This window comes from Canis lupus, chromosome 34, assembly GCF_011100685.1.
Source record: "Canis lupus familiaris isolate Mischka breed German Shepherd chromosome 34, alternate assembly UU_Cfam_GSD_1.0, whole genome shotgun sequence".
Lineage (NCBI taxonomy): Eukaryota > Metazoa > Chordata > Mammalia > Carnivora > Canidae > Canis > Canis lupus.
The window spans coordinates 27439789-27459831 of NC_049255.1; the positions used below are offsets into that span (position 1 = coordinate 27439789).

The window sequence follows — 20043 nt, forward strand, 5'->3', positions numbered from 1 at the left end:
TGAATTTAGGGCAGAATTAGTCCATCTAAATAAGAGGTCTTATCTTTATTGATAATATCTAGAATAATACTGTCCAAAAGAACAGTTTCTTTTGTTAGGAAGAAAAAAATCTTGGTTCTTTATCTGCACTGTCCAATATGGTAGCCACTAGCCACATATGGCTATTAAATACTTGAAATGTGTTTAGTCCAATGGAGGAACTGAATTCTTAATTTTTTTCTGTTTTAACTTACATTTACACTAAGTAGCTACTAGATGAGTAAACCAGTAACTGCATTAATGAAATGTAAAGTGTTATGATGAAAAATTCATCAAAAACTTGTTTTATGCAGAGATCAGTTTCTCATTGGAAGAAAATTATTTTTGAGATTTGTAGGTTCTTTTGTAATATTTTTGGTTTTGATATACAAATGATATAGTTAGATTTCTTAAAGGTGGAATTTAAAACTTGCATGATATCGTATCTTACTGTTGATATCATATACATATTAGATGATGGATGTATATTTCTCTAATAGTAGAAAACAAATATTCTTTAAAGATTTTTTTTTAAATTTTTTATTTATTTATGATAGTCACACAGAGAGAGAGAGAGAGAGAGAGGCAGAGACACAGGCAGAGGGAGAAGCAGGCTCCATGCACCGGGAGCCCGATGTGGGATTCGATCCCGGGTCTCCAGGATCGCGCCCTGGGCCAAAGGCAGGCGCCAAACCGCTGCATCACCCAGGGATCCCAGAAAACAAATATTCTTAAGCAGACTCTTAAGTTTCTTGTTAAAGGTTATTATTTTGAGATGGTACTTGCTGCTGGTGAACATGTACATACGTCGTTTTCCTAGTCTCTTAAAGTATAGGTTTAAAGATATCTGTTCTTGAAGGAATGACTAAATTCTTAGGTCGACTCCTCATTTTAAACCTGGGTGTTCCACTGTTACCAACTGATCTGTTACTCACATCTTGTATGTCTTGGGAAAGTACTTAGAAAAGTGTGGTCTTGGGTCTTTAAATGGGGGGAGATGTATGTAGTGATGTCACCTAAAGAAAATCTCTTAAGCTTTGTATTGACCTGAGTGCCTTGCCAGTAGACATAAGGTTAATAATCTAAATCTGTGAAACACAATTTATTTTTTTCTAAATTTTATTTATTTGAGAGAGAGAGTGTGTGAGCAGGAGCTGGTGGGGGATAGCCGCAGAGGCAGAGGGAGAACAAGACTCCCTTCTGAGCAGGGAGCCCATCAGCACTCAATCCCAGGACCCTGAGAACATGACCTGACCCAAAGGCAGACACTTAACCAACTGAGCCACCCAGGAGCCCTTAAATTGGTGAAACACAATTTAATGAATAATCTTAGTGGGTAAGGTACCTTGCTGCCTAGTCAACATAGTGCCTTGGCTATTTGCGGCTAGCCACCAGGCAAAAATACATCTTTGTTTTGAGTAATTCTGTTTTGAGTAACTCTTTCAAGGATAAGTAGATCCAAATATTCTAGCTAAGAAAGCAAACCACTATTACTCTGTTTCATCACCTGGCAGAAATATACTCAAAGAAGTTTTTTGTAGCAAAAGACTTGGATACATTCTGGGACATGCTTTTGTAATCATTTTCAAAACCAAAAATATTGTGAGTTTAACAGCCCTTTTTTAATCCAGAGAATTTAATCTATATTTTTTTCCCTACTAGTTCTTGGTTTGATTTAGATGAGTTGTTTGTTTGTGGTTTATTTGTAAATTTGTTTTTTAAAATTGTTAAAATTTTACTATTTACTTTTACTAGTAATAGTAAAAATTCACACATAGATGTATATGAATAAAAGACCTCTACATTCCTTTTATCTATTTGTTCTCCCCAGAGGTAACCCCTTAAAACAAGATAGTATATGTTTACTCTTTTGTGGGGCAGGGCCAGAGGGAAAGAGAATCTTAAGCAGGCTCCACACAGTGCAGAGCCCAACATGGAGCTCAGTCTCAAAACCCTGAAATCATGACCTGAGCCAAAATCAAGAGTTGATGCTTAACCACCTGAGCCACTCAGGCACCGCTATAATATGTATTCTGTATAAAAATAGTGATAGCAAAAAAAAAAAAAAAAATTTAAAAATTAAAAAAATACAAAATAAAAATTGTGATAGCATTGGTTTCCCTTATATGTGGGAATTATTTTTTAGTTATATAACTATGGCTTCTAACTTTTGTGTCTTACATTGGAAAGCTTTCTATGCTCCCACTATTGTATTTTTAAAAGTAAATTATTTTCGAATTTTTAAGCTTACCAGTCGGAGTTTTTCCGAGGTCAGTCTATCCTTTCCCACTGATGTGAAATATCTCCTTTCTTACATACAATAAATTATTTTATATACATGGATCCCTTCTGATTTATTTTGTCCCACTGCTTCTACCACAGTATGTAAACTATATAATAATGTGCTCCCTTATTAATTTTTTTGGAAGATTTGAGTGATAGTTAATAAGAACATGGATTCTTGAACCAGATTTTGTGGATTTGAACTCTGTCCCACCAGTTTTTTCGCTGTGTGATCTTAGGCAAATTATTTAACTTCTCTGAGCCTCAGTTTTCCCATCAATAAACTAGAAAGGATGGTAATAGCACCTACCTCAGGATTATTGCGAAGATTAAATTATCTATGCAGAATAGAACCCCGCTTAGTGCATAATCTTTATTCACTTCTTTTCTGTACTTCAGTGAAACATTTTATAGTTTCCTCATAAAGATTTTTAAATGTTTCTAGTTATTTTTTTTTTGGCTGTTCTACACTATTTGTTATTGCGGATTGCAACTTCGTTGCATTTTTATTTTTCATTTTAATTTTTTTAAGAGATTTTATTTATTTGTTTGAGACCGAGAGTGCTTGACCTGGGGGGTGGGTAGAGGGCACAGGGAAAGGGAGAAGAGATTCCCTACTGAGCAGGGAAGCCCAATGTGGTCCTGACCCCAGAACCCCAAGATCAGGAACTGAACTGAAGGCAGATACCCAACCGACTGAGCCACCTAGACCTCATGCATTGCTAAATTTTCAATTAATTCAAAGACTTTATTTATTAATTGGAAGTTTCCTTTATTTTCAGTTTCTAATAAATATCCTGAAGTTTATAAATTTTCACGAATATGTATTGGTTTTATAGCTACCTTATCCTATTATACATTGCATATTTTATTTTCAGCAAACATCTCAGCTCTTTTATTCTTTTAGGTATATACTTAGGTGTAGAATAGTTGAGTCATATGGCAAATTTATGTTTATCATCTTTCTTTTATATTTATCTTCTTAAGAAACTGGCAGACTGTTTCCAAAGTGGCTGTATCACTTTACGCTCCTATCAGCAGTGTTTGAGGGTTAGTTTCTACATCTCACCAACATTGTCTCTTTTTGTTCAGAGTCATTCTAGAGAGTAGTATGAAGTGGTACCTCATTTTGTGGTTTTAATTTGTATTTCCTAATGACTAATTATGTTGATCATTTTTTCATGAGGTTATTAGCCATTTCTGTAAATTTTTTGTTGAAATAACTTCAGATCTTTTGTCCATTTTTTATTTTTTATTTTTTTAAAGATTTATTTATTTACTTATTTATGATGGGGGGGGGCAGAGACACAGGAGGAGGGGGGCAGAGACACAGGAGGAGGGAGAAGCAGGCTCCATGCCAGGAGCCTGATGTGGAACTCGATCCTGGGACTCCAGGATCACGCCCTGGGCCAAAGGCAGGTGCTAAACCGCTGAGCCACCCAGGGATCCCCATCTGTCCATTTTTTATTTGGATTTTCTGTCTTACTAAATTTTAAGAATTTTTTTTTTTTATTCTGGATACTAGTTCCTCATATTATATATGACTCGCAGATATTTTCTCCTAGCCCATACATAGCTTGTTTTTTCATTTTCTTAATGTTGTCCTTTTTTTTTTATGGTGATATGAACACTTAACATGAGATCTTCCCTCTTAAAATTGTAAGTGTATAATACATTATTGTTGACTAGAAATACAGTGTACCAGCAGTTCTCTAGAGCCTATTCATCTTGCTTATCTGAAACTTTATGCTCATTAATTGGTAACTTCCTGTTTCCTCCTTCTCTCCCCCATGGGCAGTCATCATTCCATTTTTTGATTCTACGAATTTGAGTATTTTAGATACCTCTTATAAATGGAATCATGTAGTATTTGTGTTTCTGTGAGTGGCTTATTTTCGTTTAGTATAATGTCCTGAAGGTTCACCCATGTTATTGGCATATTGCAGAATTTCCTGTTGTTTTAAGGCTGAATAGTATTCCACTGCGTGTACATACCACATTTTATCCATTCCTTTGTGGTAGGAACAACCCCAAATGTCCATCATCTTGGCCACTGTGAGCAGTGCTGCAATAACCATGAGAGTGCTAATACCTCTGGGATACTGATTTCAGTTCTGGATAAATACTGAGAAGTGGGATTAATGGAACATAATAGTTCTATTTTAGTTTTTTGAAGACCCTCCATACTATTTTTCATAGTGGCTGCACTATTTCACATTTCCACTGGTGTGTACAAAGTTCCAGGTTTTACATTTCCTTAATGCTTGTTTACTTTTTAATAATAGCCATCCTAATGAGTATGAAGTGATACCTCATTGTAGTTTTGATTTGCATTTGCCTGATGATTTTGACCTTGAGCATTTTTCATATACTTTTTGGCCATTTATATGTCTTATTTAGAGAAATGTCTGTTCAGTTCCTCTGCCCATTTTTAAAACAAAAATATTTTAACTAATCAGGTTATTTTTTTTTCTGTTGAATTATAGGAGTTCCTGATATATTTTGGAAATTAACTCCCTGTCAGATATATGTGGTTCACAAATATTTTCTCCCATTTTGTAGGTTTCCTTTCCACTGTGGTGGCGTTTCTTTTGCTGTGCAGAAACTTTTTAGTTTGATGTAGTCCCAGTTGTTTTTATTGCCTGTACTTTTGGTATCGTATCCATGAAATGATCACCAAGACCATTGTCATGAAGCTTTTCCCCCTCTGTTTTCTTCTAGAGGTTTTATAGTGTCAGGTCTTATATTCGATTCCTTAATCCATTTTGAGTTGGTTTCTGTGAATGGTGTAAAACAAAGGCCCAACTTTGTTCTTTTGTATTAAGTGGAATCCAGTTTTCCCAATACCATTTTTGAAGAGATTATCTTTTCCCCAGTGTGTATTTTTAGCACCCTGTTGGAGATCAGTTGACCCTAGATAAATGGATGGATTGGTTTCTGGGTTCTCTCTTTTGTTCCATTGGTTATTACGACTGTCTTTATGTCATTATCAAACTGTTTTGATTATAGTAGCTTTTAATTTTGAAGCCAGGAAGTGTGATGTCTTTGGAATTGCAAAAGTTTAACATTTTTAAAGTAATGCATAAATTTTTTTCTTTTATCCATTAGGGTTTTGTTGTCATGTTTAAGAACTCTTGTTTATCAGTGTCAGAGATTTTCTTCTGCGTTTCTTCATATGTTTCATAGTTTTAGCTCTTTTTTTTTTTTTTAAGATTTTATTTATTTATGAGACAGACAGAGAGAGAGAGAGAGAGAGAGAGAGAGAGAGAGAGGCAGAGACACAGGCAGAGGGAAAAGCAGGCTCCATGCCAGGAGCCTGACATGGGACTCGATCCCGTGTCTCCAGGATCAGGCAGGCCCTGGGCTGAAGGCGGCACTAAACCGATGAACCACCCAGGCTGCCCTATAGTTTTAGCTCTTAAATTTGGATCTAAACCTTTGTGTTAATTTTTGTGCATGGTGTGAGATAAGTGTCTAAATTCATCTTTCTCCCTGTAGATATATCCTGTTTTCCCAGTGAAAAGCCTATCCTTTTCTCAATGAATTCCTTAGATCCTCTGTCAAAGATGTATTGATTATAAATGTTACGGTTTACTTCTGGATTCTCAAGTTTGTTCTATAGATCGGTATATCTATCCTATGCTAATACCACACTGTCTTGACTAAAGTTACCAAGTTTTGAAACTGGGAAGTATAAGTTCCCAACAACTCTGTTCATCTTCAGAATTTGGTTTTGGTTATTCTGAGTTACTTTACTAGTTAGCGGAGTTGTTTGGAAAGAGTATCTCTATAAGCATTTCTATAAGTATCTTTAAAAGCAGGTAGGTGTGCTTTTAATTTTCCCTTTGTTACTGATTTTTGATGCCACTGCATTGTGATCAGGTAATATTAATAATTATAATTTATACTGTTTAGAATTTATTGAAATTAAAAAAATCTTTGTATGTGATTGTTTTATGAATGTTCTATGAATTTTTAAAAATAAGTATTCTTGGGACATCTGGGTGGCTCAGCGGTTGAGCATCTGTCTTTGGCTCAGGCATGATCCCAGGTCCAGGGAAAATCGAGTCCCACATTGGGCTCCCTGTTAGGAGCCTACTTCTCCCTCTGCCTATATCTCTGCCTCTCTCTGTGTGTGTCTCATGAATAAAAAAATAAAATGGAAAAAAAAAAAGTATTATTGGGACCATGTTCTATAATCTCAGTTAAATCAACCATGAGAGTTATTCAGGTTTTATGTGTCCTTCCTATTTTTAATCAGTTTGGTTATTTTTGTTTTTTGGTATTTTTTTAAAATTATTTTTTAAAATTTCATTTTATTTAATTCATTAACATATAGTGTATTATTAGTTTCAGTGGTATAGTTCAGCGATTCATCAGTTGCATATAACACTCAGCTCTCATTACATCATTTGGTCCCCTTAATGCCCATCACCCCATCCCCCATCACCTCACCCACCTCCCCTCCAGCTACCCTCAGTTTGTTTCCTATAGTTAAAAGAGTCTCTTATGGTTTATCTTCCTCTTGTTTTATTTTTCCCTCCCTTACCCTATGATCCTCTGTTTTGTTTCTTCAAATTCCATGTGAGTAAAATCATATGATAATTGTCTTTCTCTGATTGACTTATTTCACTTAGCATAATATCCTCTTGGTCATTTTGTTTTTGATAGTCTCATATTAGTCTGCCACAGTGATTGTGCATGTGTTAACATTTATTAACTTCTATTTCTTTTTAATAGTTTTTGTTTTCTGCATCTTAGTGCTGTGTTAGTAGATGCATTCATACTATCTTCTTGGTAGATTAATATATAAAATACGCTTCTTTGCGTGGTTTTTCTCTTCCCTCATCTTTTTTTAAGTAGGATACATGCCCAGTGTGGAGCTCAGTTTGGGCTATCCTAATCCTAAGATCAAGACCTGAACTAAGATCACGAGTTAGATGTTTACCTGACTGAGCCACCCAGACACCCCATTTCTCTCCCCCTTTGGCCTTGAATTTTATTTTATCTGAAATTAAGATTGTGAATCTTGTTTTCTTTTGTTATTATTTGCCTTGTTTGTCTATCCTTTTGTTAAATCTTAATTGATATATTTTTATGTTTCCTAATAATTTGTTTACTACACATTTAATTTGTGATATAGTTATGTTAGTAGAGGGGAATCTTATTCTGCAGAATTATTTTCATGTGGCTTTTCTTTTTTTTTTTTCTTTTAAGATGGTTTGGATTTCTATTATTCTTCAAAACAGCATGCTCAGAAAATGGTAGAATTTCTTCAGTGTACAGTTCCCTGCAGGTATGTTCTGAACCTAAATGTGATTAAGTCCAAGGAGCTGGGAATGGATATAGATTATATCCATCCCTCAGGCTTAGATGACTACTCTTATGTTAAAATATTTAAAATTGTAGTAGGAATACTTACATAATTAGTAAGCATCTATTGGATTAGCCACTTTATGGAAATTGTTAGCCAAAGAATATAGAAGAATCTCTTTGGGGAGCTAGATCTCACCCTATGATAAGTACTATACTGCTAAACTTTTGATTGAATGTATTTAAATAAGACACAAGAAAGATGGAGTTAGAGGGCTTTGGGGAGAAGCTTCATGGAAAAAGGGCTTAAGCTCCTAAAATGGGAAGTTTTAAGATAGGGTTTATAGTGAAAGGTGAGATAAGTGTGAACAAAGACTTGTGGTGGACATTAGTGTGGCTTTCAGTGGATGCTGTAAATAGACTACCTTGGTCTGAGCCAAGTGCATGTTTTAGAGGTTTTGAGTAGACAAATTGAAAAGAGGTAGGATGCGATTGGGTTGGCGGAGGTTTTAAAATGTAAGTGGATGAAATTAGGCTTTGCCATAGTGGGCATCAGGAAGCTATTTCAGACCTTGGACAGTGATGATTTGATTAGATAAAAATTGATATTCTCTAGACTATATAAGTAGAAACCTTCGTCTTTTTATTACTATAAACCTTTTTTCTTAACAGACACAAAGCCTCACAGAGACTGATCTCTCAAGATATCCACAGTAACACATACAATTACAAAAGCACTTTTTCTGTGGAAATTGTTCCAATATGCAAGGTACTTTTTCTCATTTAATTAATCCATGTCTATAAAAAGAATAATTAAGGTAATTAATTGGTTTATATGTAATTATTAGCTCCTGAGTTCTTCTGGGACTGGTTAAAAATTTAGAATAACTTCTTAAAGAATTCCTTTCTGACATATTCACCCATGTTAAAAAGATACTGAAAAATAATAATGCTTAAGATTACAAATTGGCATACCTTTCATTTTGATCCTGGTGGACACATGAAAAGTTTGAATACAGGAAAGGACATTAAAATAAATATCAGTGAACCACTTTGAAGCATGTATGTAAAATGAAGTTGGGCATGATGAAATTAAACAGTATTGTGGAAATAAGATCATGGAATCATTTTTGTGATTTAAAAACATCAAATACTTAAAAGTAGGTTATCATTTCCTTGTATTAAGGTAAAATCCTGCTTCAAAAATATAAATGAATTAAAATGCAACGAATAGTTAATGAGCACCTACTATATAGAAGGCAGTGTATTAAGGATATTATTTAGAGGTCTCTACCATATAGGAACTTGTGTGTCAATATCTATTAATAATGATAAATGCCATAGTGTATTAGAAGCATTCCATATAAAGTTAATATCTAAGTATTTGAGTCTATTTCACTTCTTCATATCTAATTATAAGGGGTAAATCATTGCATCATTTTGAACATGAGAAAGTTGAAGCCTGGGGAGGTTAGATGACTTGCCCAAAGTTACATAATTACAAAATGAAGAAGCTAGGATTTGTGCCTAGGTCTTGACTCTAAAGCTTTAAAGATACTATTGCTAATTTACGGTGCAGTGTATAATAACAAGGATAAAATGATAGCTTAATACTGGGTCAGCAGAGGCGCCTGGCTAGCTCAATTGGTAGAGCATGGGACTCTTGATCTCAGGGTCATGAGTTCAAGTGCCACATTGGGCACAGAGCCTACTTTAAAAAGGGGGGAGTTGGCAACTTTTACTTTCTGTAAAGGACCATATGATGAATATTTTTGCTTTTAGGCCATATAATCTGTTTTGTATTCAGGTCTGCTGTTGCACATAAGTAGCCATAGGTAATAGGTAAATGAATAGCCAAAGCTATGTTTTAGAAAAGCTTTATACAGAAATGGGTGGTGGGCCAAATTTAGCCTGAGCTTAAAATAGTGAACATTTTCCTGATACAAAGCCTGGGAAATGTGAATCTAGATATGATGCCATCTTTAGGCCATGGGTTAAGTACTTGGATTGATTAATGCAAGTAACTGAATAAAAATACAATGTAAAAGTATTTTCATTAATCCATGGAGACTCTTACTAAGTTAGAAACAAAGTATTAGACTAGGTGCTATTTGAGATACACAGAAAGCCCATTTAGTGGAGGAGCCTATGATTGTGAATAGATACAGCTTAAAATATAACAAAGATTTTTTTTTTTTGTATTTTAATACAGTTTTAAAACAGGTAATTACATTGCTGGTAATAATGTACACATGGACACATGCTTTCTGGCATTAAATTTTGATTGCGTATTCGTGCATATAGCCATGAAAGAGAAACGTGGCTCTTTTGAAATTTATTTTTTATTGAAAGGCACAGGGAGATTTAGAAAATCATTCTCCTTCATGTTTATAATACTTTGCTTAGAATGTTCACTGTATTACCATAGAGCAGTAAGCATTCACACTTCAATAAAATTGAAGTAAACTTAATAGCTTGGTAAGTGAGATCTGGAAAAATACTTTTAAAGCATTTTTATTAAGACAGATACTCTCATCTTTAGAAGGAATAGCTTATTTTCTGTTTCTCTAAGATTTGATTTAGGCCCTTTGTTAATAGAATTAATGTTTTGGTTTGGGCACATACACTTGGTTTATATTGATGAGTGTTTATTGAAGATGGCTATTTAGGACTTGCTTCACTCTAAATGTTAGTTCTTATGCCTAGGATAATGTTGTTTGTCTATCTCCAAAACTGGCACAAAGCCTGGGAAATATGAACCAGATTTGTGTGTGTATTCGAGTAACCAGCGCCATACATCTCATAGATCCAAATACACTACAAGGTAAGTCTTAGAAAATATTTGTCTTGACAGTTTTATCCAGCAAGGAGTAATAGTTTATATTGTTAATTTTATCAGATATTCTCAGTGATATTGTTATGCAAAACTAGTTCAGATTTTTACTGCTGTTTACTTCTTTAAAAACACTGGAATTTTTAAAGCTTTTGATAAGTAACTCCTGTATTTTTTATTTGGAGAAACAATTCTGTGAACTTCAAAAAATTTTCTAGGTTTAGTCCATTTATTTTTATTGAAATTGACTTATTCACCTCATTTAATTTTTGTGAATAATTAAGTTGATTGCCAAGTTTAGTGTATAGCAGCTATTTAAGATTTGGAACATTTCACTTGTAATGCAGTAAAACATTTAGTTTAAATACGAATTTTAACTAATTTTATCATTATTACACATAATTTTTAACATTCCCTTTATAAAACATTTTTTTTAAAGAAGATTTCATATGGATAGGTATATCTCCTATTTCTTGATCTTTTTCATGTTTTTCCTGTAATGTAAGTTTTCTGTTATACAAAAAAATCAAGTTTATATTTTTTAGAAAGTCCTTTATTATCCTTGGCAATTAGAATTTGTAAGTCAAAGGTCTTTTGCGGTTTTGGGATGAATATCTGTCAGGTAGAACTTTATTTCCTTAATAAAGCTGCTTTTAAGCAGCTAAGATGACTGATAACCTTTCTAAAGGGCTAGCACATGAAACAACTATACAACTGAGTGGATCTGATCTTATTTATTTTTTGTTATTTTTTAAGTAGACTCTGTGCCCAGCGTGGAGCCCAACATAGGGTTTGAACTCGCGAACTTGAGATCAGGGGTCAGTCACCCAACAGAGCTACCCAGGAACCCTGATCTTATTCTAAAGGCACTCAGCTCTGTGGGGTTCTGATGATAGTAACTACTTAAGATATTATTGTCACTTAAGGGCACCTAGGTGGCTCAGTGGTTGAGCATCTGCCTTTGGCTTAGGTTGTGATCCCAGGGTTCTGGGATCGAGTCCCACATCAGGCTCCCTACAGGGAGCCTGCTTCTCCTTCTGCCTATGTCTCTGCCTCTCATCAATAAATAAATAAAATCTTAAAAATAGTATATTACTGTCACTTGAAATTTTTCTTGTGCTGTGAGAAGTTTGGGGCTGATTTATAAGAATAAATGGTACTCCAGAGAGTTGCCACTGTGGTCTCAACCTCATGTTTGCCAGTTCATATATATCAACGTCTTCCTGATTGACACGTTTGATGGCTTTTGAAATACTTCATTTTTTGATGTTCCATGTTTATACTTAGTTGCGGATATTGACGGAAGCACTTTCTGGAGTCACCCTTTCAATAGTTTATGTCATCCCAAACAACTAGAGGAGTTTATTGTGATGGAGTGCAGCATAGTCCGAGATTTAAAACGCAGTGCAGGTGCTGGAATGATATCCAAAAAGGTAAGTTCCATCCTGCCCATCTTTTTGCCCCCCAGTTTAATTGCTTTGGTCCCTCTTTTGTATTTTTCAGTTTCATAGTTTGTTAGGTAATTCCAAAATTTGGTTCCACAGAAATCTAACACTTCATTAGGTTTCAAATGCATTCCATATTTGTATGTTACTTGTTTTTACACATGGCCATTGTTATGAAACTTATTAGACATACACTGGTAAGTTTTTTTTCTCTTTAATGTTGAAAACATTTTTAAAAATGTTTATTGTGAAAAAAGCATTTCTTTGCTTTACTTTTGTATAGGAGGACGAAATGATAAGTAAACCTTTTTTTTCAAACATTTTGAATGTAAGTGTATCTTATATTATCAGTAATTACTGAATACTGCAATATGTATCCCTAAAACATAGGAACATTTTTCTTTTTTTTTTTAGGAACATTTTTCTAATCAAAGTATTATCATTCATATAAACTTAAATAATTTATATTCAAATTTCCTCTTTTGTCCCAAAACGCCTTTTATGGTTTGTTCAAATTAGTATCCAGTTAGGGACCTTATATTGAATGTGAATGTTCTACCTCCTAAATCTTTTACTCCCCCTTCGCTCTTGTTTTCCTTTAGGATATCAACTTCCTAAGGCAACTGGGGCATTTATCTTATGAATCTCTTACTGTTTTCTCTTGATATTATTTAGCTTTCTTAATTTCTTGTATTTCTTTTAAATGAAGAGTGGATCTAAAAGGCTTGCTTAAACTTGAGTGATTTTTGGCCAGAACATTTTAGAAGTGTCACTATGTGATTTTATGCTATTCTGAGTGATAGGCGTGTTTGGCTGTTTCACTGATAGCCAGATCTCTTCCTTGTAATGTTATGATTTTTCTCCCTTTCCTATTAACTTGCTTGTCTTCTTTCTTTCCTTTGGGACATTCAGATTGTCCCAAATTTAGCCAGTGGGAGCTCCTGTGCCTTAATTTTTTTTTTTTAACAACTTTTTAAGAGCAGTTTTAGCTTAATAGCAAAATTAAGAGGAGATAAGAAATTTCCCATATACCTCTTGTCTCCACATATGCCATAGCCTCCTCCATTATCATTTGTTAAAATTGATGAGTCTACATTGATACTTGATACTCAACCTAAGTCCACAATTTAAGTTATGTTTCACTCTTAGTTTTGTACATCCTATGGCTTTGGACAAATGTATAGTGACGTTTCCATTATAATATTATACACGTTTTTTCCTCCTCTAAAAATCCTCTGTGCTTTGCCTGTTTATCCCTCTCTCTCTCTCCTGACCCCTGGCAATCATTGATCTTTTTACTGTCTGTAGTTTTGCTTTTCTCAGAATATTACATAGTTTAGATTAGAACCATATAATCTTTAAATGCCAAGTAACATTTCATTGTGTGGATTTACTGCAGTTTGCCCATTCACCTAGTAAAGGACATCTTGGTTGCCTCAAAGTTTTGGCAATTATGTATAGACTTGCTATAAACATCCTTGTGTTTTTAGCTTTTGTGGAGACCTAAGTTTTCAACTCCTTTGGGTAAGTAAATACCGAGGAGCATGTTTATTGTATCATTTGGTAAGATGTTTAGTTTTGAAGAAACTAGTAATTCACCTATTTTCCTTTTTTCTTTCCTAAATCTGGGAACTATCATTTATTTCAGTTTCTCTCTCTATCTCTTCTTTTCACCTCTTTGAGACTTGTTAATTCCTCAGTCTATAACTCTTAGTATTTTCCTCTTGATCCCATTTTGTAGGTCTGTTTTTGTTACTAAAAAGTATTGGCAAGTGCTGCATTTAATTTAGCCTGGAAATTTGAAATGTCAATTATAGTTGCTTGTAAAATCCTATGTTGGAAAGAGACTTTAATGATTTTCCAAATTAAAATTTCAAACTTAGGGGGCACCTGGGTAGCTCAATTAGTTAAGCATCTGACACTTGATCTCAGCTTAGGGTTTTGATCTCCAGGTCGGGAGTTCAGACCTTGCATTGAGCCTACTTAAAAAAAAATAATTTCAAACTTGGGATATTGTTTCTGCAACAGATATTAAGGACAAAAAAGATTATACTTCACATAATAGACAGCCAAAAAATTAATTTTATAAATATTTGGGTTTTCTAGTAGTAGTAGTGCCACTGGGATTGCTAGATTGCTTTGTCTCAACCTTGGTTTTTTGAACCTTATATGTAAAACAAGGGGTTGTTATGATATTTTCTAGAGTTAAGATCTTTCAGTTATTTTTGCTCAGTCTGTATTACCCATCTCCCTGTGAAAACATTTGTTTTGTAAATTCTATATATATCTGTATTTAGATGATAGTGTTTATGTTTTATAAAGTCTTAAATAAAATCTTAATAAAGATATTTATTTTATGTATTCCTTATTTTTTTTACTCTGTATAGTAATTTGTTAATTTTTATAGTGTTTCAGAGAGCTGTAAAATTAAAACAGTTGCTATCTTTAAAATAAAAATTAGTGGGTTCCCTGGGTGGCTCAGTAGTTGGGTGTCTGTCTGCCTTTGGCTCAGGGTGTGGTGCCAGGGTCCTGGAATCGAGTCCCACATCAGGCTCCTCACAGGGAGCCTGCTTCTCCCTCTGCCTGTGTCTCTGTCTTTCTCTGTGTCTCTCGAATGAATGAATGAATGAATGAATAAAATAAAATTAGAAAAGCGAAATCAACATTGTATATGATTTCTGTGAGATAATTTGAGTTATGCTTGGATTATTGAAGAGTGCATTTTCTTTCTTGTCCAGCATATCCTCGGGGAAGTCTGGGTACAGAAAACATCTGAAATGAATACAGATAAACAATATTTTTGTCGCACTCATTTGGGACATCTTCTAAATCCTGGAGACCTGGTGTTGGGGTTTGTATTATTTTACAGTGTTTTAAACTGGCAACTATCATTGCAAATTTTCTTTAGGAGCCAGCAGACTAAACTGCTAACAATGTGTATTCCATAAAGAATTTAAGAGTTCTTAGGAGCATTATAGTTCACTTTATTGAACACTAAATTAGATTAGACAAAAGCCCATAGTTACTCCATTTTGACCATCATTTTAAATGATTTAATCATTTAATCTAAGATTTTTGAGTAACTGAGCCGTGTATATAGTTAGATCATATTTGTAGCTTTTTGGGGAAGTGGGTAGTTTTTTATTTTGCATATTCTATTGCTCAGATATTTCACTTTTAAAATATGGAAGCCAGAAATGTAACAGTTCTTTTTAGGCATAGGGCAGTCTATTCTAATACAGAGTTTATGAGCATGCCTTAAGCATTATTTCTGCTCTTATGCAATCTTTTTTTACTAGAGAGTGAGTTTTTTTTTTTTTTTAAACGGAACTGAATTCTAATGATATATGTTTGTTTCAATTCTTTTACAAGTATATGGTAAGATGGACAGTGAAACTATGAAACTCAGATATCTGTAGAGGCATGTTTATTGTACAGTAAATTGCAAAACTTTTAATGTGGGAAATATTAAATGTTAATCTTAGAACTTTCAGGTGAACATATATTAAATAAAAAGTAATGTGGAAAGAAATGCTTATGTCATTAAGTGTTTATTTTTATTTCAGGTTTGATTTGGCCAACTGTAATTTAAATGATGAGCATGTCAACAAAATGAACTCAGATAGAGTCCCAGATGTGGTAAGCCTTCAGAGTTTTTCCTTTGAACCTGTGTTATAAAGAGAATTGATAATAATTTTTATGGGTAAGATGTGTGAGTTCACATTTATGAAAATAACAAATCAATTAGAGATTCTTTTGAAATTTCAGCTAAGGTATAATAGGGCAAGCCTTCACATTTAGTCATGTGTCTTTGCAGGGAAAATCCATGATTTGAGGTTTTTGTTGCTCTTAATAATTGAATTTCCCTTCTCTGTCAAAATGCCTGATACCATCTGTAGAGCAAAAATAAATTTGCAGCTAAAAACGATGACCATTAGAACTTAATTTAGCTTCATTCTTTTAGGCTCAGCTTATTTCACATATTGCTCAGTTTAAACATTTAGAATGAAAACCTAGATTTTTCAGGTTTGAATATAATTGCAGTTGAAAATAATCTTTACAGTGTTGAGTTTTAGAGAAAGAATGTTTGTGGAAAAGCCTGTTAAATTCTAACATGAGTTTTTTTTATAAGCAAAAATGAATGAAATGTGAAAGATCTTAATTCCTGGATTGTTTAATCTTCACTAATCTCTTTAGATGTGGGCAAAAAAAGTCATGGTATAAGAAGGACTCGCCTTCTTACCACCTAGTTGTGTTTTTATTAATTAATAAATTGGATATAGAAACATAATTTTTAAAAAAGATTTTATTTACTTGAGAGGGAATGTGTGTGTGAGAGAGATAACCTGCAGAGGGAGAAATAGACTCCTTGTTGAGCAGGGAACTGGATACAGAATTTGATCCCAGGACCTTGGGATCATGACCTGAGCTGAAGGCAGACACTTAACCGACCGAGCCACCTAGGCATCCAAAAGGATAGCTCAGATAAAAGTCTAACAGGGTCAGTAGAGGAGATCAAGACAGTCATTCAAGATTTTGTATTGTGTAAAATTATTTTCATTTATTCCACAATTTCTTAAGCTGTCCTAGAACATATATTTGTAAAAGGTATATATAGTTCTATGAGTGCCTATTAGTAGTAATAAAAGGGAGGGGAAAATGTCTGCCTGTAATATTTCAGGATGATTATGTGAATGGTAGGTGAAATTTGAACTTTGATATAAAACAAAGACACAGAGGGGTTCCTGCGTGGCTCAGTTGGTTAAACAGCTGCCTTAGTTGGTTAAGAGGCCCCATTACTTAGTCACCATTTTTTTGTAACTTTGCAAATATTTCTATTACTTTTAGGTATTAATCAAGAAGAACTATGACCGTACAAAACGTCAGCGTCGTAGAAACTGGAAACTAAAAGAGCTTGCAAGAGATAAAGAAAACATGGATACAGATGATGAAAGGTCCTACTTTTCTTTAAACCTTATATATTGTCTCAAAGGAAATCCTTATAATAAAAATAAATCTGTATACTTTTTACATTTAATCATCACCAGATTGTTGCATTCAATATTACTTTTGTATTCTTATGGTGTTAATTGAATCAGCTTAAGAGGATACTCTGTTAATTGAATCAGTGTGAGGATATAATGATATTTAACAGATTGAATTATTATTTCCTGGGTTTTAGCCTGAGAATTGTAGCGTTATTGTAAACAATACATTTGAAAAGCTAAAATAAGTAAGTACCTTGTGGATATCACAAAGAGCAAGTGGGTACTTGTGACTTGGAATAAAAAGAAACTAGCCTGTTGATATCAAATACACTATTTTCAAACAATTTAAGGAGAAATGAAGATGTGTTCTAGAAAAGTATATTGGATGATCAAAAGTGGCCGTAATGAAGGTGAAGACGCTGATATCTAAGAAAATGAAGGTTTTTAAATAAAATTGAGTTGTGAAATTTGAGTGGGCAATAGCAGTATTTCCAAAATATAATTGCCTAATGTAATTTAAAATAATTTTTCATAAGTATATGTTAAATTGATTAGATATTGCAAGTACATATTTATTTCATGTATAGTCTTAAAAGTATATGTATTTTAACTTGGCCATAAGACTTTAGGGGAGGGATGGTAAAGTAGCAGGATGTTTTCTTACTGTCTTATATTTAATATCACCTTATATTCAATGTGTTTATTTTAATCATATAATCTTGAAAAAAAGATTTTTTTTAATGTGTCAGAGTATTTCATTAACCATTCATATGTGACCTTCAGATATTATTTTTAAAGATACTAATACTTGGAACACATTTATAGTGCTGAAAATGAAGGACACATAACTTCATACTTTGTCAGTAAAGATGAAATATTTAAATGTTTCTTTATCCTTCCATAGGCAATACCAAGATTTCCTTGAAGATCTTGAAGAAGATGAGGCAATTAGAAAAAATGTTAACATTTATAGAGGTTAGTGTTTTAGGAATGTATGATTTAGGTTGTATCTTTTGCTTTTGTGTAGATATATTGCCCCAACATAAGTATTTTGGTATCTTAAATTCCATAAGTGACTTCTGTGTGTTTTTAAAACTTGACTAAACATTTATAAAAAATAAAAATACTGTTGCAGAACAGTAAGATTTACTAATGTTGTTTTACCATATTTGATATCATTTGTATCCTACTATGATCCCTCAAATTTCTGATCCCTATACTAATGGATAATTATTCATACATTTATATCATTCATTCATTTAGTATAAATGCCTGCTCTAGGTATGATAAAAGAACTGCAGATACAATATGGTTAAATAATAGTAATGATGGTGGGGGGAGGCATTTTGTATATTTCCATGTTTGTATGTATTTGAAATCCTCCTTGTATTTTTTTTTTTTTTTTTAGATTCAACCATTCCTGTGGAAAGTGACACAGATGATGAAGGAGCACCTCGAATTAGTCTGGCTGAAATGCTTGAAGACCTCCACATTTCCCAAGATGCTACTGGGGAAGAAGGTGAATCGATGATGACACAATGAGATTGTACTATAGATGATTTCCATATCTGTAGGCTCAGGATGTTGGACAAAAATAACTTTTATTGTCTATTCCATCTATGCTTCCGTATTGAGAAGTAGAAATTTAGTTTTAATCTTGAATAAATAGGACGATTTTGATTGCTCACTCAGAGCACTGAAAGAGATTGATAGCTTTGAAGTTTTGGATAAAAGATTATGGAAAATGTAATTATTAATGATACTTAGGTCATTTTATGTGTGGAGTTTTTTAAGTTTGCCTTTTTAAGAGACCCTAGTATTTTTGCATACTGTAGCACTGTATTTGAAATCATATCTCAAAAAGTTGTGGTACTTTGGAAATTACCTAACTCTTCAATTATAAAACAAGCTTTTACATCATTTTACATTGATTGCTTTAGTAAAAGAGCATATGAAGGATCATTTTTTATATGAACTTGTTACACACTTTGATCCACATTAGATCATTTTTATGTTGTTGGGGTAGGTAACTTGGTGTTCAGTTTATTACTGGACATTTGGGGAAGTTAATCTATTGTATCCATAATAGTAACACCTTCAAAAGCTGTTAAATTAGGGATTATCTTAAATTTTATTGCAGAAGGAAATATATTTAAAGTATTTATGGATTTGTAGCAAATATAGGCTATTTAAAGGTTAAATAATTTGTACTTCTGTTATTTTTGTTCATGCCAGCACCTTAGAGCCAGTAGCTTGCTTGTGCATAAAAATGTCTTCCTATCACTTCATGCATTTTTGCTTTTACAATTTTGGTTTATAAATTGAGAAGGAATTATCTTTAAGTTTCTGTCATTGAATACATCACCATAAAAAAATTAGAATCCTGCATATATAGATAATGAAATAATAAAAATGATCTTTATGCTTTATAAAACCATGAATTAGACTTGAATGAGGAACACCTTCCATATCCTTGAAATAAAAGCATTAGCTTGAGTTTTAAAGTGTTCTGAGAATGAAGTATTAAGATCCTATTTCTGTAGTAAAGTCAGACTTAGTAAATATGTCAGAACTGTAAGCTAATTCATAAATTCTAGATATACCCCTACATAAGGAAACTAAGTGCTGAGTGGAGCATTTTCCTTTTTTTAAGATTAGAATCCCCAATTCTGAAGTTACGGACAAAGGCCTGAACTTTGTATAGTGACTCCTGCTCTGTCTGCATATTTAGTTAAAATTTTCACTTGTGGTTTGTGTTTACCTCTTCTTCTATGTCAAGACTTTAAAAAGCATGAAAATAAAAATATTCTCCCCTTTCTTATGTGTCCTTGGAGTGATTGTATTAGTGTCATTTAAATGACAGCGTTACCTTATGCAGTTGTTCTAGGTGGAATTATTTAAGTACTTGTCATACGATTTTCTCAGTGAAAAATAGTTTCCCGCCAAATTTAGTCTTACTCTTTTTGATGTCATCTTTATGAGTAGTGAAACCTGTTTGTTGAAACAGAGCTGTGACAAGGTAAAGGAATGTAGCTAATAGAAAAAGCTAATAAGGGGATCCCTGGGTGGCTCAGCGGTTTAGCGCCCGCCTTCAGCCCAGGGCATGGCCCTGGAGACCCGGGATTGAGTCCCGCGTCGGGCTCCTTGCATGGATCCTGCTTCT

The 20043-nt window shown here is 33.6% G+C and overlaps 1 protein-coding gene across 1 annotated transcript in view; it reads left to right on the top strand.

Moving 5' to 3' along the window:
- Positions 1-19698, top strand: part of NMD3 (NMD3 ribosome export adaptor) — a 32308-nt gene extending 12610 nt beyond the window's left edge. The window contains exons 8-16 of the mRNA XM_038583787.1: positions 7519-7597; positions 8287-8383; positions 10321-10438; positions 11735-11880; positions 14631-14743; positions 15459-15531; positions 16741-16847; positions 17785-17855; positions 18289-19698. Of these exons, the coding sequence (XP_038439715.1) occupies positions 7519-7597; positions 8287-8383; positions 10321-10438; positions 11735-11880; positions 14631-14743; positions 15459-15531; positions 16741-16847; positions 17785-17855; positions 18289-18422 (938 nt within the window). The 3' untranslated portion in view covers positions 18423-19698. The remainder of the gene's footprint in view (positions 1-7518; positions 7598-8286; positions 8384-10320; positions 10439-11734; positions 11881-14630; positions 14744-15458; positions 15532-16740; positions 16848-17784; positions 17856-18288) is intronic.
- The last annotated feature ends 345 nt before the right edge of the window (positions 19699-20043 follow it).